At 53.8% G+C, this 20273-nt stretch overlaps 9 protein-coding genes across 9 annotated transcripts; 4 read left to right on the plus strand and 5 right to left on the minus strand.

The window, feature by feature from the left end:
• Window positions 1-155: 155 nt before the first annotated feature.
• Window positions 156-1103, minus strand: PG994_011741 (uncharacterized protein; the record flags this gene model as incomplete). The annotated part of the gene is made up of 2 exons (XM_066863150.1): window positions 156-907; window positions 1055-1103. 2 exons carry the CDS (start codon window positions 1101-1103, stop codon window positions 156-158), a joined length of 801 nt encoding a protein of 266 aa, XP_066712260.1.
• Window positions 1104-2005: 902 nt separating this feature from the next.
• On the plus strand, window positions 2006-3774 carry PG994_011742 (uncharacterized protein; the record flags this gene model as incomplete). Its single annotated transcript, XM_066863151.1, has 3 exons — window positions 2006-2798; window positions 2893-3586; window positions 3657-3774. 3 exons carry the CDS (start codon window positions 2006-2008, stop codon window positions 3772-3774), a joined length of 1605 nt encoding a protein of 534 aa, XP_066712261.1.
• Window positions 3775-4249: 475 nt separating this feature from the next.
• PG994_011743 (uncharacterized protein) lies at window positions 4250-6724 on the plus strand (the record flags this gene model as incomplete). The annotated part of the gene is made up of 5 exons (XM_066863152.1): window positions 4250-4281; window positions 4353-4532; window positions 4673-5528; window positions 5623-5938; window positions 6516-6724. 5 exons carry the CDS (start codon window positions 4250-4252, stop codon window positions 6722-6724), a joined length of 1593 nt encoding a protein of 530 aa, XP_066712262.1.
• A 963-nt stretch (window positions 6725-7687) lies between these two features.
• On the minus strand, window positions 7688-9082 carry PG994_011744 (uncharacterized protein; the record flags this gene model as incomplete). The annotated part of the gene is made up of 5 exons (XM_066863153.1): window positions 7688-8212; window positions 8266-8378; window positions 8447-8633; window positions 8707-8780; window positions 8914-9082. 5 exons carry the CDS (start codon window positions 9080-9082, stop codon window positions 7688-7690), a joined length of 1068 nt encoding a protein of 355 aa, XP_066712263.1.
• A 2920-nt stretch (window positions 9083-12002) lies between these two features.
• On the plus strand, window positions 12003-13605 carry PG994_011745 (uncharacterized protein; the record flags this gene model as incomplete). The annotated part of the gene is made up of 2 exons (XM_066863154.1): window positions 12003-12462; window positions 12749-13605. 2 exons carry the CDS (start codon window positions 12003-12005, stop codon window positions 13603-13605), a joined length of 1317 nt encoding a protein of 438 aa, XP_066712264.1.
• A 493-nt stretch (window positions 13606-14098) lies between these two features.
• On the minus strand, window positions 14099-15153 carry PG994_011746 (uncharacterized protein; the record flags this gene model as incomplete). Its single annotated transcript, XM_066863155.1, has 3 exons — window positions 14099-14536; window positions 14643-15059; window positions 15121-15153. Coding segments are annotated over 3 exons (888 nt in total), but the record flags the coding sequence as incomplete, so codon positions are not given.
• A 613-nt stretch (window positions 15154-15766) lies between these two features.
• On the minus strand, window positions 15767-16197 carry PG994_011747 (uncharacterized protein; the record flags this gene model as incomplete). The annotated part of the gene is made up of 2 exons (XM_066863156.1): window positions 15767-15983; window positions 16148-16197. 2 exons carry the CDS (start codon window positions 16195-16197, stop codon window positions 15767-15769), a joined length of 267 nt encoding a protein of 88 aa, XP_066712266.1.
• A 1014-nt stretch (window positions 16198-17211) lies between these two features.
• Window positions 17212-18291, plus strand: PG994_011748 (uncharacterized protein; the record flags this gene model as incomplete). The annotated part of the gene is made up of 2 exons (XM_066863157.1): window positions 17212-17376; window positions 17485-18291. The coding sequence occupies 2 exons, from the start codon at window positions 17212-17214 to the stop codon at window positions 18289-18291; spliced, it is 972 nt and encodes a 323-aa protein (XP_066712267.1).
• Window positions 18292-19051: 760 nt separating this feature from the next.
• PG994_011749 (uncharacterized protein) lies at window positions 19052-20017 on the minus strand (the record flags this gene model as incomplete). Its single annotated transcript, XM_066863158.1, has 4 exons — window positions 19052-19153; window positions 19207-19551; window positions 19602-19640; window positions 19700-20017. 4 exons carry the CDS (start codon window positions 20015-20017, stop codon window positions 19052-19054), a joined length of 804 nt encoding a protein of 267 aa, XP_066712268.1.
• Window positions 20018-20273: the final 256 nt, after the last annotated feature.

The following is a 20273-nucleotide window of genomic DNA, read 5'->3' on the forward strand; positions in this document are numbered from 1 at the left end:
TACCCTTGAATCGCTGCTATATGATGATGTCGCAGGTCTGCGTAAACCGTTTCCCCGTGACCTAACGCCGTCTGCATGCCGCTTGAGAAACGCCAACCCAGAGAAATGACTCCTTCCTTTCCGACACACATGAAGTAAAACTCTGCCGTTTCGGTCTATCGCATGACGGGTGGCCTTGACTCCTTGTTCCACTTCACCCTGCTCCGTACCCAGTCGACGGCCTCGCTGACTCCGGTTCCCGTCAAGGCACTCACGGGTAGCACTCTGGAATCGCGAATGGAGCTCGCCTTGTCGCCTTCGAACACCTTCTTGACTAGCCCCTCCTTGATCTTGACCACCTCGACGCAGTCTTCGCGATCCTGCTTGTTGGCCAGGATCAAGAGCGGCACGCCCTCGGTCTCGCTGTGCTGCAGGACATCCTCGAGCACCAAACGGCACTCGTCCAGCCGACCCAAGTGCTTGCTGCCGCTGCTCGCGTGGCCGTGGCCGCGGCTACTAGACGATCTTCGTTCGCTCCGGGCGCCGGCGGTCGCGACCGAGTTCCCGTCGTCGTCGTTGTTGCCTCGGCCGTTGCCGCTGCCGCCGTCTTGGCCGCCGTCGTCGTCATCGTCGTCGTCCTCGCCGGGCAGCAGCAGGCCGTCGCCGATGTCGGTGCTGTCGATGATGAAGACGATGGCGTGGCACGAGGCGTAGTAGCTCTGCCACAGGCGGCGCAGCGACAACTGGCCGCCCACGTCCCAGATCTTCAGGTACATGTCCGGCAGCGTGAGCGTGCTCACGTTCTGCCCCACCGTCGGGACCGTCCGCAGCTTCGGGTCCGGGTGCTCGGGCAGGAAGAGCGACTTGGCCTGCTCGTGGAACGTCGTCTTGCCCGCATTGTCCAGGCCCAGGAGGATTACCGAGTACTCTGTTTGTTGGTCGCGCACGTCAGCTGGCTGTTGCTGCTGCTAGAAGTGGGGGGTTGAAAGGGAAGTGCGCAGTCGCGTGGGGCGATGCCACCTATGCATGATGCTGCTACTTGTGTAGTGAGTGAGTGGGAAAGGCGTTATCGTACCTTCTTTGCTCGTCGCGAGCCGATACAGGCCCTTGGCTAGATGGTACATGGTAGGGTCAAATCTACCGATTGATAGACTTCCTCCCGCGTAGTGTGTCTTGGTGGTTGGATTGGGTCGTTCTAGAGAAGCATTGGACGGTCCCCGGACGTTTTGCGACAACAGTGGGTGCGAAAGTACGCAATCACAATTTCCATGTGCTCATTTGCGCAAGGAATGTTTTGAAACACTTTTGGCTGTCCACTTTAGCGGGACACTTGTTGGTAACCTGGGGTCAGTTCGGCCCCCCTGGAATTGCTGTAATTGGCTTGGCTTGGGCTTCGGGCTACCCTGGGTTGGGGGTTTACAGTGCACTCACTGGATAGCACCAGTTGGAGGTCTGCCTAAGATCAATCGTTAGATATGTCTCAGCCCTTTTCACCGTTTCTACCATCACACATACCGCCCAGTGGCTTGGTTCGCATGCAATACACGAGGCGGACATAATCGGACGATCAACTAAGAAAGTTGGCAGGGCATGTGGCTATGCCTTTGAAGTCCTTTTGCGAGCGGAGCAGTCGAGGCTGAATACGCCGTGATGATCTTAGGCTCTTGGCCGCCAAGTTTGCCAAATCCGGCAAGAACGTATAAGCTACTGGATCTACCCTACGTAATTCTCCAAGTAGCTCAACGGCTAAGACTGACCATATGAGGTGACATAGTATGCGGTACTTGGTGTGTCCTATTTGGGCAACACGCTCATGCGTCTGATTGGTCCCCGTACGCTCCATATCCGTATACTAAACATCAAGTGCTTACATAGCCGTGTATAGCTAATGTGCATACGAAGCATTTTGCTTCTGCAATGTCGAATATAAAAGCAGGCGCTTCCATTGGGGTTGGGAGCTTCAGTGTGTGGCACCAGACAGCACATCCTCACCAGCACACTACATCCCTACTTGACACTTTCCACCATGCTCGATTCCTGCTATAAAACCGTTGCACTCGCTTCACTATGCCTGCCGGGTGTGTCTTCGAGGTTCCTAGGGCCCATGGACCCGGCTCCGGTTGACATTAGCGGCAAAGATAGCATAGTACGAGCAACTTGGGAGAACATTACCTCAAAATTTGACCAGCACTTCAGTGGCAAAGAACATCCTACCATCCTCGCTGGTTTGAACAAACATACATTTTCACTCGGGTTGTTCTCTACACGCGACTCAGAAGCTGCCGGATGCCTCCAATACCATCACACCGGCCTTGATGTCAAGAACTCCTCGAACGGGGTGGACACGGTCAACGGTGAAAGCATCTACCGCGTTGCAAGTCTAAGCAGACTCTTCACTGTCTTTGCTGGCTTGATCGAGCTCAAACCCCAAGCCTGGAGCTCACCCTTGGCTGAGATTTTCCCTGAGATTGCCGGATTACCCAACAATGATCCTATTCGCCACATAGACTGGCACGCGGTCACCCCTCTTAGCCTCGCTTCGCAGATTTCTGGGGTCCCTCGAGATGGAAAGCCTTTCGATGCAGGGGACTTCTGGTATACACTCCTCGCCGGAGAGCCTCCAGTTGACCCTGCGACATTAGGGTTTCCATCCCTAAATATTGAAGAAGTTATGGCTGCAGTGCCTTGCAAAGATTTCAACTGCTCAGCGGTGGATTATATCAAGGGACTACAGGGCCCAACCTTTATGCCCTGGCAGACACCAGGTTACGCAGACACCGGCTTTATCTTGCTGGGCCAGGCTATATCGCGGCTGACCAGTATGACCATAGAAGGATACTATCGAAAGGCGTCCTAGACCCACTGGGTATGGCAAAACCACTGCTATAACCCCAACCGAGAAGGGGTTTCCAGGTTACGTAGTGGTCGCACCCCTTAGTGGCTTTGCTGTCGATGGGGGTATCACAAGTGCATCTGGGGGCGTATTCTCGACGACGAACGACCTTGCCAAGCTGGGCGTCGGCATCCTCAACTCGATACTCTTGCCTGCTGACCAGACTCGCAAGTGGATGAAACCGTCAACTTTCATGGCGCACCCGGACTTTGCGCAGGGGATGGGCTGGGAGATCTCTCGGTATACTCACCGAGACACTGGTCATATAACAGACTTGTACACCAAGCTCGGCGACTCTGGAAGCTACTCGAGCTATCTGGTCTTGATCCCCGACTACGATGTGGGATTCAGCGTGCTCCAGGAGAGCGGGATAGCGGATGCGGCCGCACGAAGCGCTGCCACGCAACTGCTCGCCGACATTGTCAGCGAGGCGATCCTACCTGCTCTCCAGGCCCAGGCCGCTGTTGAAGCCCGGCGCAATTTTGCAGGGGACTTACACGGACGGCAAGAACTCGTCGCTCGCCCTGGCTTACAACGAGACGGCGAGCAACGGGGCCGGCTTGACTTTTGTCTCGTTCACCAGCGACGGGCACGACATGATGGCGCAATTGACGACGCGGCTCGGCGGCACGTCGCTGGTTTTGCAACCTGCCATCGCCGCCCCGGGGCCAGTGAGGCAGGTGTCTTTCCAGGCGACGCCAGTCGTGGACCCAGGTGCAGAAGACGCGGCCACGGGTCTCTTCTCGAAGCAATTTGCTGTCAACTCGGACTGAATCATCAACAGCGTCGCTACGTACGGTGGGCAAGGATTTGGTACTTTTATCTTCAATGTTTCTGGCCAGGGAGAGGCGACGGCGGTCACCCCAGCATTCCTCCGGAAAACCTACCGGAAACAGAATTGATTGCTAGTGTCGAAAGGAATGGTGTTCTATATTTATCCCCAGCCACAGCTCATTTAACTCGGAGCTTTTATGTATGTGAGCTTGTAGTGCTGCCTTGTGTTCTTGTATCATAGTAAACTGAAGATTGATCTGGCATGGAATGTAGTGTACCTGGACTTTCCATCTATACAAATATAGTCAATGGATATTGTTACATAAATATAAACCGGTTACATGCATTGCATATATTACTCCCAGCGTTTGATTGCCGAGAGCTTCCCTCACGTCATGGCGCATTAGGTTGGTTCGCGCTTCAGCTAGCCTCTACGCGCCTCGCATTCACACTCACACTTCCTTGTGATTGATTACATGGCAGCAGCATCATCGCACGAGCCTGGATAAGATTGGACGGTTGTCTTCCTGATTCAACCAAACCTTAGGAACTACTCAAGCACTCTCACTACACAATCGGTCGGTATCAGGGAATGATTTAGAGATGGCTCCCGTTCCAAATCTCTATCCGCCGAGGTGCGTTTGCCTCACTCGTACTCACTTGTATCCAACTCCCTGGAGCTGACTGAACCACCCGGGTATTCTAGCTACGCGCCACTAGGCGTCGTCGTCGCTCACTTGAGCCTCGTCGTCTACTTGACGTATGCGGTCGGTACCAGTCTTTACACATCATACAAGTCGCTGTCTCCGTCACAGCGTACGCGACAGCGCCTGTCGAGACGAGCGCAACTGGCGCCCGTTTTTGTTGGGCTCGCTGCTACCGCGCTGTCTTTGGCTGCATACTCAACTGTTCGATATGCAGCTCCTTTCTTACAGAGTCTGGGCTGACCACAGAGGATATGCCTTACCTCAACGGTATGGTCACCCCAATATCAAGGAGATCGTTCTGCTGACGTCACACGCCCAGGGTGTTTGGTAATGAGGGACTTGTTCCAAGTCCCAATAACTCAAGCAACCTGTACCTTGCCCACTGGTTGAGTGACACCCCTGTCTACTTCGATGCATTCGAGATCATCGCCGAGAAAGCACGTCGCTTCTGGTGGGGACAGCAGATTGATCTTGCCACTGTTGCCTGGAGCATGCTTCTGGCTATTGAAGGGCGCCGGAGACGAATTCCCCTGTTGTCGGCGTTCATGGCACTCGCGCATCTGGTGAACCTGTCCTACGCACAGAATCTGTTCTACCTGGCCCTATTGCTTACGCCCGCGCCTATCCCGTCTGGAGAGGACGACCTGGAACTTCCTGTTGCCCCTGTTCCTGCTTCACTTTGGACTCGAATGTCCAACACTTTCTTCCCCCCGAAGCCCAACAACTGGTGTCCTCATCCGGTGGTCTTTCTGGCAGGCTTGGTAGTGAACCTTGCCGCTATCGGACTGCTCCCTCATGCCGCTGAAACGCCTTCATTTGTAAAGGTGATCATGGTTTCTCGGTTGGCTACATTCCTGCCACTACTCCTGCCGAAAGTGGTGCCCGAGAGCTGGGGCACAGTTCATCCGCACCCTCACAACGCATATAGCTCATTTATGACTCTATTCCGATTCCTATCTGCAGCCAGCTTCTTCCTCCATGCTAAAGCTACCTTATACGGACTAAGTTATAACCTACCAAATTCCCATTACCACCGCCACAGCCGCTTTCTTCCCTGGGATGTAGAGGAGCGATCTGCCTGGGAGCGTGGCTCTAGCTCTTTGGGTAAAGTTCTTGGCTCCATTTCCGATCACCCAGTTGTTGCGGCTGTCGGTTGGGACGCTTTGATCTGCGCTGTGAGTCTAGGAGTTTGGGCCGCAGTCCGCGCAACTGATGTCCAGGCCATCATCAAATCTGCAGTGCCATACTACGGCAATGAGATTGCCGAAGTACTTGCCCTCTAAGGAAGCTACCTCGGAAGAGATGATCAAAGTCGAGTCCGAAGATGACCAGAGTCCGGAACCAGTGGCTCTGAAGCGAAGCGGCCGAAGCAAAGGCAGACTGGCAAGCATTGCGAGCTCCAGCGGCACGAGTGAGGATACTACACCTCGCAGGAGAGCTCGAGCAAATAAGCAGCTCGCGGAAGAAGAAAAGGCATATGAGCCCACCGCTGGAGAGGCCCGAGATATTGTTGAGGGCGACATTCTGCCGCCCGAGGAGTTGGACTGGGAAAGCGCCTCGCTGTCCTGGGGGCTTGCTGCTCTGGGTGGGCTGGGTTCCGCTTGCGCCGGTGTCTTTGGGGGGCGAGAGTATCTCAAGATAGAGACTGATTGTGTGATCACTGGGATAATAATGAACTGTACGCTTGGAGTAGAATGGGACTTGCTTGCCAGAGAGAGTAACCAGGGGTTTCCGGACGGGTATGCTTTGATTAAACTGCCTCGTCGTTCACGAAGGGCTTTTGTTAGATATTTGACATTGTGTTGCGTATTTTTTCCCTCGCCCTCTTTGCTTGCGAACTCCTGGATCGCCATAGATGGGCCAGATAATGATTGTTGAGGCACAATGCCTATATGCCACTAAAGCCATTCGGAATATTGATGCTACCTTTGACAAGTCCCAGAAGATACACAGAGCTACGTACGTGTATGTGTTCCCAACACCAGTACTATCTGTGATCGAAAGGAGCTTCAAGAACGTACGGGTACAAACGATGCCAGTTCAGGATACTTTTATAACCTCATATTGATAAGCCGAATACATGGACAGAGAAGAACTTATCGACAGGGTTGTGAATTTCATGCAGGGACGCATCGCGTCGGGGATGTACTCTTCTTGTCCAGGCGCCCCGACGTCCATCTTCTTGGTACGAGAGTGCGGCGTCGAGGGAGGTGTGTGCCTTATGAGCCAGAGTCCGACACACCTGCTGGCCCGGGGCGTGCCCGTGGCTCAGAAATGCACCCTGCTGAAGTTGCTCACCAAGAGCAGCAACCGCCGCTTAGAGGCCCTTTTGGCCGACTACGAAGACCCCTCCTGGTCGCCCGGCGGATGAAAGTGTGCTATGTGTGCTACGTGACGATACGAGGAGTGTCGCAGAGAGGTCCGAAAAGATATACGAGTTACCCCTATTTCCTCTTCTCAGCACCCTCGAAGAATAGGGGTAGCTTGTATATTTTTTGGACCACTTCAATGACAGATCCCCACAGCCAAAGTTGTGTTTCAAGACAAGTAAAGATCAGAAAACTGCAAGCCCAGTGTCTGGAGGTAATTGAGTAACGTGACAGATGTCGAATACGTGATCCGGTAGATCAATGTTAGTAGCCTGACATCGCTTGATTCGAACCTGGACCGGATTCAACGGGACTGTAGCCTAATTTAGTGCAAAGGAAACGTCTGATGCCCGATGCCCGATGCCAGATGACAGATGAGTTCACTTTCCAGAAACGTTACCAAGATACCAGATCAGATGCCCAGCTTCAGTTATAGGCAGGAGACACGAGGAAGATTGAGAAATAGAGGCCAGCTCACCCCCGAAGTCGAGCACGAAAGGTTGGGATAACAACAAGAGGAATCCCATTCTTCGGAAGCCTGGCTAGGCCCCTTCTGTCGTGAACCCAAATCTCGGGTCGACACCGACCTAGTAAGAAATAGGATGAACCTAATCCCGGAAAACGAGCATAACTCGATGGGTCTCAACTCGAAATAAGTACATGTGATGAATGTGATAGATAGTCTTCAGCTTTACCACCGTTCAGTGGATGGTAGATGCGTTTCGATCTTGTGTTCTTGGAAACGCCTGGGTAGGCTCCCTTTCCAATTAGCCGGGTGGTAGGCCTCCACCGATGTCATGAAAATCCTGGTGGTAAATGATGATATCCCCAACGCCTTGCGATGAAACCCGAGCACCCGTAATCAATATTGTGCCCAAATGTGACCGTGGGCATGCCGTCCTTACCCGATTCCGTAGCCCAACCGTGCCCAAATAATACATGCATTCCTTCCGTTATCTCTAAAATCAAAACCGTTTCGCGTCTATAACCACTCGCGGGGTTCGTGTTTGCTTTGTTGTCCCGGTAACGACGTGACAGAGTCTTGTGGTCTCCAGTAACGATCTTCGGCCATGGCACTCTCGTTCCTCGTCGTAATTGGTTCGCCGTATATGGGCTGCGCATGGTGCTGGAAAACCAAGGGGATCGAGTTCGCTTCGAGATCGTCCACGCCTTGCGTCTGTCCTCCCCTCTTGCCGAGTCTTTCGCTTCAATTGCTCCTCTCGGAGTGTGGCCTTGGCTGTCCTCATCCTCTTATAGATGATAACGCCGACGACAATGGTGACGGCGAAGGTAATGCCGAGCACAGCGTTTTGGACTTGGCTGCCTTCCTTCTCAGCCACCAGCAAGACACCTAGGTAGACTAGGATGATCTGCTTGGGTAGGGTCAAGAAAGTTGCTATGGCGAAGTGCCAGAACTTGACGTCGCAGGTGGCGAACACGGCAGTTGAAAAGTGCGAGGGGATAATGGAAAAGCGAATCCAGAACACAATCTATGGTCATGTTAGAAATATAGTCATGTTTTTCGTGGAATGAGTACACATACCCAGAATCCACCGTCTCGTGTAAGCCGTGCGAGAGAGGCATAGTTCAGATTTGTCCTCTCCATCTTGACTGCCTTTTTGCGCAGTAACGACTTGAATGCAAACCAGGTACCGACTGCAAGCAATTGGGTTAGTAAACATGCTCCTCTCGGAATTTGGTAATGGGCGACGACAATTGCTTACCTTCACCCAAGAAGGTGCCCGCCGCGACGACGGCGAAGCCAATCCACAGGCCATAGACCACTCCACACAGCAGTGCAACGACTTCGTGTCCGAACAAAGGAGGAAACGAGATGATAATGAGAATGGCGATGGGTATGAGCCAGCCTGCTGGTAGATCACGGACCTTTTCCGAGAAGGGCCTCAGGATCTACGGGGGAGGATAGATGTTAGTCAACGGGCTAGTCAGCCTGCTAGGGCGAATAACGGGAGGTGTCACTAACCGCTACTACTTGATCATGATAGATAACCAGCAGTCCTGTAAGTATCCCTATGATAACGAAGAGAATATGCCATGCTGTTTGGTGATTTAAAACGTTAGCAAACTGCGGAAGCCAAGGGCAGGTGAAGTGGCTTGTGGCCGGCGCGGGCGCAAGCGTGGACACCCAGGAACACCGACCAGACCAAAGCAGAGAAGAGAAAGCGCGTACGTAAGTATTTGGGACTCAGGAAGAATCGCTTCCAATCGAAGGGCCTGAAGTCATATTCGGTATCTGACGGAGCGCCGTGCTCTGGTTGTGAAGGAGGAGTGCCCATCTCGAGGTCCGGTCGTTGTTGTTGTGTCTCCGGTTTGGAGTGCTGCACGGCAGGTTCCTGCATAATGGCCCCCTTTGGGAAGTGGGCGAAGAAGTATAGAGGTAGGTATAGGTGGTATATACAGCAAAGAAGAAAAAAAAAAACCCCGACAACTCGGCACAACTACAACAAGAGAATGAAAAACAATGAACGAACAGGTCAGGTCAGGTCTGGACAGGACGGGAACAAACAAGGGCCCCAAAAGGTTATTATTATTGAACGAGTTAGTTTTAGCGACGGCAAGACAGCAAGAAATGAACGAAAGAAAGGTTGAAACCATTAGGTTTGGCAGTGGGCGGGGGGTGTTTGTGGGTAGGTTCGCCAGGGTTCCCTTCTTTGTCTGACCGGGGCGTAGGCGCATCTTGAGACTGCGACGATCTACACGCGTTTCAATAACCCCTTAATCCCATCCAAATCCATGCATCCTTTCCCACAGCTCCTGGCCACAGCACAGCCTTCCCGAATCCCACTAGGTCGGCGTCTGCTAATAATACGGCAGTACTCAGGTACTGGGCATGTGGGCAGTACCTCCGTACCTGCGCACACATTAGCAAGCCCCAACTTGCGACATGGATGATGGGACAAAGGCAGAGCCCACGAGCGGCCCGTGAGGCGAGGGTGAGGTGGCCTTGAATGTTAAGTTGAAAAGAAGGACCATCGACCAACTTATCAGATTAAGCATTTGTCATGTCATTCATGGCTTTCGCGGATGGTTTAAATGCAAATTGCCATCTTGTCTTGTCGGTCATGGGCGGGAAAGCGACTGGTGCTTCCATTCCATGACAGGTGGTCTAATAGAACTTCTAAGTTTGGAAGATGGCCACATCCATCCATTGGTCTACGCCAATCAATGGGTTTGAGGCCAGTACAGTAAGTACCTCTTTACTGTTGCTACCAGTCACGAAGGCGAAACGCCAACCGTGTGCTCGTAGTAATAGTGGTGGCGGTAATACAGCGCAGCAACAGGTCTCTTACGTGGTGGCGGAGCGAAGGTTTAATGTGACATGTTCCCGGCTTAGCGGCCTGGCAAGAACCCCAGTGCCTGCAAGCTGCCCAGCACCCTTCTGAGCACCCCCCCCCTCCAGCGGCAAGTAGAGCTTGTTAAGGAGGAGGCTAAGGCTAGCGTTGGCAAGTGTAACGCCCTCTCCGTTCCGGCGCGCTTACTGATACTTCGTATCTGCTGCTGCATTGAATTGAATGCTCATCGTCTCGCCTCGTCGCGCACGACTTGCTGTCATCATTCGCCTCTTCGTGTTGCGTGTGCGTGTACTCCGTACGGCAGTATGAGGGTAGCAGGTTGCATCGCGCACCGGGGGACGGGCTTCCTGGCAGCCTGAAAACCCGTTTTGCCATTTTGCCCTTGCATTGAAGCTGACCTCATCCTTTGAAGATCTTGCTGCCAAGCAATTACCAAGGGGAACCGGCAGTGGAACACCAGATACCCGTCGGCCGGCATTCGTCAGCCAGAATGCCGATCACTGGGGGGGGGCGGACCTGATGTCAATTAGGATCATTACTTTTGAACGTGATCAAGACTTGGCACATTATATCAATCTTGGAAACCCAAGTCGTTCTACTCGATCAAATTGATCAAATACGATCCAATTGACTCACTCTTTCGCAGCTATGCGTTCTACAAGCTTCTTGCGACTACGGCAAATAATTCCACCGGCAACTGCCAACTGTCTTCTGGAATGACACCTGAAACAACACACAGAGAACGTGGTTAATGCTCATACACCAATAGCATTCGCGGACAGAAACACACACCAAACCAGTTCGTCTTGATACCGTCCTTGACCTTGCATTGCTGATCCTCGATCGGCTTGTCGGTTCCTGGCTACTGCTCGCAAAGGTTCCCACGATTTAGGCTCGCCTCGAGTCCGGCTGCCAACACCTCCGTCTTGGGCCCAGCTGCCAAGATGCATCAACGGCTGCCCCGGAACGACAGGTGCCCGGACCCTCCTTCTCCTCGAATTCGGCCGAACCGGCTAGGTCGGGTAGGAAGGAGAGTCGAGATGGACAGACCGTATCTCGCTGTCAATCAATAAAACATACTTACACATACGTGTGTAGGTCATTTAATTACCGACGGTTTGCTCTCGTTCGGGCCGTGCCATGTTTATATGCACGTGCATGAGTCAGGCTGTTGTCTACCAAACACGAAATTCCCAAACCGCTCTGAGCTTTGCTCAAGCGTATGCTGGGATGGTTGTGTCACTACATATCAAGGCCAGGCTCACCTTGGCAATATGTCGTGGGTAAGATGAACTGCTTTACCAGTTGTGTCGCCTTGCAAAGTACCTGGCAAATCCAACCCGAGAGGCTCGGGTGGCCCGTACTGTAGTGCACATTAGTGCACATACTTGTTGATTAAGAAGCTTCTGCTTGTCGACGAGTACTACAACTAAAGAATTGCGGCTGCGACGTTGGCAATCACCAAGAATATCCTGATCGCATGACAAATTCATATATTTCGGCTGATTTCCTCTTGCTAATACAATACCACAGGCGTCCCGGAGGTTTCGGGTTACTCAATGCTAGGTAGGCTACATCTGAGTAACGTGCAACATTGACGACTCGTTGCACAGCATCCTCGCACGTCTTTCAATTCATCATTGCCGATGAGTCGGACGGATTCGAGCTTGACAAAGCCAATGGTCTTGACATCGCTCGGCCCGTGGCAATTGCTATCTTTTCGTGCACTATGGGGAGTTGTTCGCATCCGGTCCCGTCTAGCATCTCTTTGTCCAATCATTTGCAACTGCCCTCCGAATGGAAGCGAGGATGAAACACTCGAGATGGCGAGACCACCAAGTCTCACATTTGAAATTGTATCACCAGCTCCGCGATTGGCATGATCTTGGCCGCATCGCCATAACCGTGGTTTTAGATACGACCAAACCGTTCCGTGACCACGCCAGCTATAGAGGGCCAACACGTTATGGACGTTACTCCAGGCGACAGCGTCTCAAATGGCGAGCTCGAGCGATTGACAGATGAGATTCGACCTCCACCGTTCCCTTTCAACCTCGAGAGCACCTGGTTCCTCGCTACAGTCTGGCTCCTGCTAGGCGCCACCAACTTATATGTTCAGCACCGGCTAGAGTCCTACTTTGGCCTCGGCCCTATCCTCCTGAATACCATCGCTACTTCGATATGTGCAGCGGCCACTGCCATCTCTTACGATGGTGTTCTCACCTTCGTGAACGAACACCGGGTATGGGCAACCCGTGATGTCGAGCTTACGCTGGCGTCGCTCGTGGCGTGGCACTGGCGGATCGCCATCAACGAAGACGCCACCCTCGAGGACCAAAAGGAGGCTCTGATGCAAGACGGCACCCTGCAGGTACCTCGAACGGTATTTGGTATTGCGAGCGAACTCGTGACTTGGGCTGTGGACTGTGCGTTGGTGCTAGCATACCACATATCCTTCTGGCAAGTGCTGGCCGGACTGCTTTGGATGTTGCGGTATTCTGGGGCTACCTGATGTCGTGGTAAATGCAGCTATTCTCGCCGGATTGCTTATATGCGGACGCCTCATGACAGAAACGAGCCTGGGGCGAATTCTGCGCCTGCGGAATGCTTGCGATAAAATACAGTTGTCAACTGCTAGCGGTTTAAGGGGTTTCTTGGCCGTCCTGAATCCATCCATGTCCTCGAATACTATCGAGCAACTCACATGGCTAGTAATCGCGGCTGTCCTGACTGCGGCGTCCTGGACGCTTCCAGCCCACATCATTATGCCTTTCACCGACCAAGATGTGCACAAATGGACGGGACACGTAGATGCCCTGGAGTCATTGGCCCATGAGAAATCGGGCACCCTTTTCTCGCCAGCGTTCGGCCGGTCCTGGTCTAGCGCAGGTCAGCTCGGCGCCCAGGTTGGGTTGCAGCTTGGCCTGGCCGCTTTATGCTTCGTTGCCGTCCTCACGTTCCATTATCTTTGCCAAGAACAGATCATCCGCACCAAGGGCGAGGTGGAGCGGGGTGAACTCGACTTCCGCAACGTCGGCGAGGATGAACGCTGGTTAGCAGCCTTTTGGCGGGCAATAGCGCTGCATTTGATATCATTCACGGCATACCAGATATTTGGGGCTATCGTATCTGCGTTCGAGCTCGAGCCTCTGCTCTCTCTCAAAGCGCCACCAACTTTAAGCTCTTGGGTTGCGCAACGCTCACGCATGAGATTGGCTGAAGCCGCCTGTTGGGCTGGATTTCGCGGGCTCGCCGCGATGGTTATCGGTTTGGGCATCTACGTTATCCACTGCGTCCTGCGCCAGATCGTTTGGCTGCTCATCCGCGTCTTGGCTTCGATGGTCGTTTTCGAGGACACCGTCCTCTGGTCTAGCAGCCTTACGCAGGCTACTGTAGTCGAGTGGAAGGGTCATGTTCTGGGCATTGCGGGGTTCGACTTTAAGCTGAAGGACAAGGTCCTATTGGCACAGGGACTGATGAACTGTTTGTTTGACATCAGGGCACCCTTGATTATCATGCCACCGAATAATGGGATCCTTGCGTTTGATTCTGAGGTCTGGGCTGGATGAAACGGACCAGCCTTTCCCCCATGTCGGCGGCGGCGATTCTTATTGCAATGTGTACATAGAGAATCTATCATTGCACCGTTATTGTTATGCCATAGCAGCCACATTGTCTTGCAGTATGGGAGCTCAAACACATCGTCGCATGAGCTCCAAGAGAGTTGGAGAAGTTGTGCAATGCAGGGGGAAAAAAGCATGGGAAAAAAAGAGCGTATTGGTGCGTACCACTAAACCAATCCAGGGAAAAGACTCCGTAGTTTGATGACCCCCTTTAGGTTTTGCATCATGAAGCTACAACTGACATCGCCTAGGGGTACGCATATTTGCCGAGAAATTGCTAATATTAGGAATATTGCTAATACCACAGTCCCAGTCTTCAGATTACATAGTCCCGTCACAACTCAACGAGACTGCGAGCCGTGCAAATGAGAAGTGGCGATGCCTAAGGGGATATATGCCCTACCAACTTCACAATTATCTTTGCAGCTTATGACGAACCACCTTCCAGGAGAGCTTTGACGGTAATCCGGACATCCTCCCTCTCGAGGCCGAGGAGCTCGTTGGCGGGGGTCTTGAAGGCCTGGCCCGCGCCGTCGCTGAACAGCAGGATGTGCAGAAAGTCCCCGAAGGCCGAGTAGTCCCCCTTGGCCATCTTCTCGTTCCCGATTTCCTCGAAGTGCGCCGCGGCCACCCTCTCCGTCTTCCAGTCCCCGCCGGTCTCCTCGCGGAGGATCTCGAGCAGCTGGTTCTGGGTCGTGACCGCGCCCGAGACGGTGAGGTACTGGTTGGCGGTCTTCTCGGGCGCCGACAGGACGGCGGCCACGGCCTTGGTGACGAAGCTGAGCGTCGCCACGTCGAAGGGCTCGTCCCCGGAGTCGACAATGGTGGCCGTCTTGGTCTTGAGGTCGAAGCCGAAGCCAAAGCCCTTCTTGATCACCTGGATGCTCAAGACATTATTTAGTCTTATATCAAACGAAAGTTGAGAGAGCCGCTACAAAGACAACTCAACTAGGAAAGAGGAAGAAGGTTCCCCCAGTACGTACGTCAAAGAAGAAGCTGTTGGAAATGCCCGTCCACGTCAAGTCGGGGTTCTCCCGGCTCTTCTCCTGCAGGTAGTCCACCAGCTTGACCTTGGACTGGAGCATGGCCTTAAGCGCCGGGTGCGGCACGGTGCGCGTGTTGATGCCGAACTCGCTCGGGACGATGCGCCGGACGCCCGCGGCGATGGCGGCGTCGATGAAGGGGTACTGCTCGCCCATCGCCGTCGTGGCGATGACGGAGACCAGCGCGTCCTGGCCGGCCAGCGCCGTCTCGAGCGCCGCCGGCGAGCCGTAGTCGACCTTCTTGACGTCTACGCCGGGCGGCGGCGTCGAGGACGAGCCCGCCCGGCTGAGGGCCGTGACGTGGAAACCGGCCTCTTGCAGTACTTTCACGAGGGGCACGCCTAAGGTGCCGGAGGCCTATTTTTGGGGGGTAGATGGTTAGCGGTGTTTGTTGATATTATACGGTATTCGGACTTACTCCAACTACAGTGACGTTCTTAATGGCGGACATTTCGGCGACAGAGGAAGAGCTCTGCTTGAAATGGAGAAATGTATGGCTTTCGAAGTGGTCCACAGTTAAAGAGCAAATCTCACTCTGGCTGCCTTATTGCTCTTCTTTTTCGAGGTTCTCTATTAATGATGTTGCGAGCTTTATGCACTCATCAAGTTGTTGTTGGTCACGAAAGTTGGAGGAAGAGTAGGGGTTTCATCGATATATGAAAGGAGATATCGCTGCCGGCTGTCCTCCCGCTGTGGACTGCCGAGCGGGGCTGTGAGATTGCAGCTCCCATCGCGTCATTCTGGAGAAGGATGCTAGGATCCTGTCTTATCACGGCTTTTGGATGCTATAGTCCTTCTATACGTATAAAAGATGTTCCGCGGCCAGGAAATATTATGAATTACTGAACCGTTTATTGGATGTATTCTTGAATCCACCTACATTAGCGTCCAAGTAGTGGGAGTGGCGGGTACGCAAGTTCAAGTTGGGTATGCCAAGACTGGATACTTCTCTATAAACAGCTATATAGCAAGCCGTGACTTGTCACTTCAAGGGGTACGTGCTATGAGTACCACCATGTTCAACTCAAGCTATCACTATATACAGATCTTAGCGCATCCCTCTACTACCACACGCGTAACGCCGAGGATCCATAATCTGGTCCTGACGGCTTTGTTGCCGGCGGCGGCGGATCTTCGGGTGTGTGTTGAGCGCAAAACCGACTCTTGTCGTCCAGCTTCTCGTGCTTCTCGGCCGCCGCCGACGGATCATCGCACCCAGGCTGGGCGCACTTGTGGTAGACGCAAAACCTCTGCTGGTCGGCCGTCAGCCTCGGGTCGAGCCTGCGCATGTGGTCGCAGAAATTGACGCCACACCGGTGCTCCTTGCAGAACCTGTAGACGGTCGGCCGAAATCCCCGGCGAACGTGATGGTCTCGGTCTTTTTCTTCCTGGCCCAGCAGGGCTTATACTCGCAGAACCGTTTATAGTATCCTGGGTGGCTCAACCTATACGGCTCTATGGGGTTGCCATTACGAGTCTTGGGTGGCTTTGTCATCTTCGCTTGCAAGGTAAAGTGTCTTCTAGACTTTCTAGAAATAATAACTTCGTGTTGGGTTTCGGTAGCTGAAAATAAAAACGAAGGAAGGGGTTCACCTGGGACCTGAGCATTTCCTGTGCCTGTGTGGCGTCCTCTTATAGAACAGCCCAAGCCCTGAATCTAGTCGTTACCTGCATCTATTGAATGAGCCGGGGTTCATGTAGACGCCATGTTGCGGCAGCAAGTGTCGCTTGACTGGACTTTTGCATTTTCTGGTAATCAGAAGCTTCGATAGGAGGAGGCCACCGAATGACTTTAAAGGTGTCGCGTCTCGTACGTCTTTAGGCATTCTTGACCAAGGTGAGTCACCATGACTATTATTAATGCACGCCGAAAGCTTGTTCTTGTTTTCTTCCTCAACGTCCTACTGCTGAGGTCTGAATAAACGAGGGGGGCCTCCGAAACAGGACTGCCGACACTGCCCAAAACAAAACCACAGCGGCGCCAATTCCGCTACCACCTAACGCAAAGCGCCACGCCCACATACGACAGGCCCAATAGCGAAATGAGGGTTGGACAAGGGGAGTCGATAGCGCGGAAATGGGTATCAGGCAAGCCTTCAGCCCTTCCCGTTCTGGGTTGCGGCTGAGGGCTGGGCAGGCAGCTGAGTGGAGCATGATATACCGCTCTCTGGCTTCCTGTCGCGCTTGCACTGGTCTTGCTGGCTCAGAGGCTTGGTAAAATACGACGTGTTGCAGCGAGGATCATGGGCGAAGCTGCAGCACATGTAGGTGCGTTATTGCGCGAAGTCCGGAGGGAGCTGAAAGGCGGCTGAGAGGAAGTGTGGCCGGCTGAATCTGGTCTTAAATACCTATCGTGCTCTCCTGACAACCCCCTCTGAGAAAACCGCTGGCAAGTTTTGTATATAGATCTTTTTACAAGTGTGGCACTCAAGGCGGTTCGTCACCTACATCGTCCCAAAATACAACTACAGAACACCAAAAGCCCATCTTATAATACGCAAACGACACAATGGACGTCAGAGCTAGGAAGCATGGTTCTGAAATCATACCTACACCTGTTTGGGTGCTGGTGGTCCGCATATTCCAGATTGTGCTCTCCATCATCGCCCTCGGTATGGCAGGCTGGTGGATCCACGGCCTCTATCTGAACGAGCTCGGCTTCGTCATCGCCTGTGTAAGTGCCTCCTCTCCCTTTCTCTCCAAGCGCTCGAAACACTCTTCTCCATCTTCTGTCCGGCTCGACTGCATCCACTAACCTTCGATGATATATACGAACGACTAGTGCGTCTTCACCTGGATCGTCTCGCTCTACAACATCCTGTCCGAGAAGGCCGCCGCGTGCCGGCCGGGCTACAACACCTGGGCGGCGCTGTCGCTCGACGGCCTGCTGATCGTGTTCTGGCTGGCGGCCGTGGGCGCGACGGCGAGCGCGCGCGCCGCGTTCCGGTACAGTGTGACGGCGTCGTGCACGAGCGACGGCAGCGCCGTCAACAGCGGCCACTGCGACGTGCTGCGCCGGCGGTACGCGGACGACGACGTCGTGGGCGTCGCCTCCTACGCGGCCCTCGACATGCTGAGCGGCCTCGCTGGCGTCTGCGCCCTCGTCATGCTGCTGTTCGTCGCCTCCTTCGCCTACGTCTGCCACTTCTTCCGCCTGTCCTACACCGAGGCCAACGCCGTGCCCGACCCCGAGAAGCACGGCGCTGGGGTCGTTCTGACTGCTGGTGCTCCTGCCAGTACTGGTACTGCTGCCGCCCCTGGCTACCACATGAACGCAGGGACGGAGATGACGCCGCAGGTGCCGGTTGCCCAGCAGGGTGTTCCACATGGGTCGCAGCAGCAGCAACAGCCACAGTACCAATACCAAGGACAGCAGCAGCAGCAGCCGAGCCCCATGATGCACCACACATCGAACGTCGGGTATACACAGCAGCCAACACAAGAAATGGGTTATGGCCAAAACCAAACACCCACTCCCTATACGCAGAACAACGTTCATGGGACCGGCATGCACTCGCCGGGACAGGTTGGCCAGCAGCAATACGCTTATAGTCCTGGCGGCATGGCGCCACAGGGGCCAGTTCAGTAAGGTGAATCGTTGATTGGCGAGGGAGGCGGATTCAATTAGATTGGAATGTCCGGAAAGCTGGTAGATTATTACTTTGTGACTGGAAACTCAGTAAGGGGGTTGCTACTCGCAGGTTTGGTTTCTACTCTGGACCTCGGGCGGTAACCGTCGCTTGGACGTGTATCAAACATATAGTAGCGGCGACATTGCATTGAGACCCATATCACGTGAAAATAGGCCGCCATAGGGTGCCTTCACTCCTTCAGTCCCGATGTCGTCGTGGGTTGAGGGCCTGTTTGGTGATGTAGAAGGCGATCCCCCCAATGTTCTCGTCTTCGCGGCCGTAGCCGCTGGTGGCGGGGGCTCGCATCTAGCATCGAGCGAATCCATTCCTTATTTTCGGGCTCACGATCCAGGACGCTGCGCACCGCTCGTGATTGCGCGACTGCCTACGGACTCCTTCCGGGTATTATGTGAAACAGTGATGTTTGACCACGAGTTCTCTCACCGGTTTCCAGAACGCCCACTTTGCGATTATCACGGCACTTGCTGGGCTTCTCGCGAACTGGTCCTTGTTTACATGTTGTTGGTTTCTTGTTATTATCCCACCCACTGTGAGCGATTTGATCGTTGTACACGGCTAATGAAAGCCTCCACGTTCCAGGTAGTTTTGTTCCCACCACTCCATCCTGCCTGAGCTCAACATATAATATACACCCCCTATCCGCAAGAAATCGAGACGTAGCTATGAAGTTTGGTATCCAGCAAATTTGCAACAATTTTAAACCTGGCTGTGTCGAGGTCGTTTGCGACCGCTTCCTGGTGCCGGGTGCAACTTGGACTGGCTTTCGCGCTTGAGTTTCTCGTCCAGCACACGAGCTGTCTGATGTTAGTAGGAAGAAGCTATGAATAGGGGGGGGGAGCAGTCAAGCGTACTGAGAACATCGTAACCGAATTGGGGGTACTCAAGCACAGAGAGCGGAACTCCTCTTCGGCCTCGGATCGAAGAGTGTGGCTGCGAGTCGCCCAGAAGTTGGCAACAGGGGCGCGGATCGAGGTGTCGTCCTTGCTGGTGTAGGCGTAGACGTAACGAGCGTAGGCAATTTCGCCCTTGGCCGTGGAGTTGACGCAGTGAATCTTGCTGGTGGCCAGGCTCTTAAGCTTCTCCACGCCAAACTTCTCAGCCAGCGTATATACCCGCGCGTGTTTCAACAGCTGATCGCCCGACTCGTCGACCGAGGGCAAGGCCGGATCGGATTCGAGAATACGCTGGCCAGGCAGCTTTTCGGGAAGTAATCTCCTGTGTAAAGGTATTCGAGGAAGCAACCAACAGCGTCGGTTTCGTCGCCGACGAGTTCGATCTGGCGCGGCTATAATGCACGGGTCAGTTTGCTGTAGCCAGCAGCCTCATTGGGTGGGTGTGACGTACACTTCCATCATCACTGAAGGCGGCGCAAGCCTCTGCGAAGTAGGGACTCTGGACAAGGAGAGCTTGATGCGCGGTAAGAATGGTTTCGTTGCCACCGCTGCCAACGATCATGGTGACCACAGGACTGGTGAGGTAGCTGATGAAGCTCGTGCGCGGTTCCACATCACCGCCTTCAGCATAGGGTAGTTCGCTGCCGTTCGCGTTGTCGCCGCCCTCTTCTCCTTCGGCCATTTCAACATCGGCAGCGGGCGCGTCGGGCGCAGCGGGCGCAGCAGGCTGCTCCTCGGCAGGGTCATCCTCGGCGAACTCGGAGGCCATGGTGCTTAAGTATGCTTATAGGCGGAATCGGTGGATGGGTTCAACGAATTCAGACACGGACGCAAAGGCACCTATGGTATGTCACAGTACGAGATGAGAATCGCGCGCGTAAACGAAAAGTTCAATGAAATTGAATTGAAAGAATGACTGATGACGAAACCTCTATCACAATTGTCGTGACTGCGCAACCCACCAGAGGATAGTCAATGCGATGCGATGGATGGTGATAGTGATGATAATGCAGGCGAATTGAACG

Source organism: Apiospora phragmitis (assembly GCF_038363925.1).
Source record: "Apiospora phragmitis strain CBS 135458 chromosome Unknown utg000010l:1.0-9815664.0:1.0-9183399.0, whole genome shotgun sequence".
NCBI classification, from domain to species: Eukaryota; Fungi; Ascomycota; class Sordariomycetes; order Amphisphaeriales; family Apiosporaceae; genus Apiospora; species Apiospora phragmitis.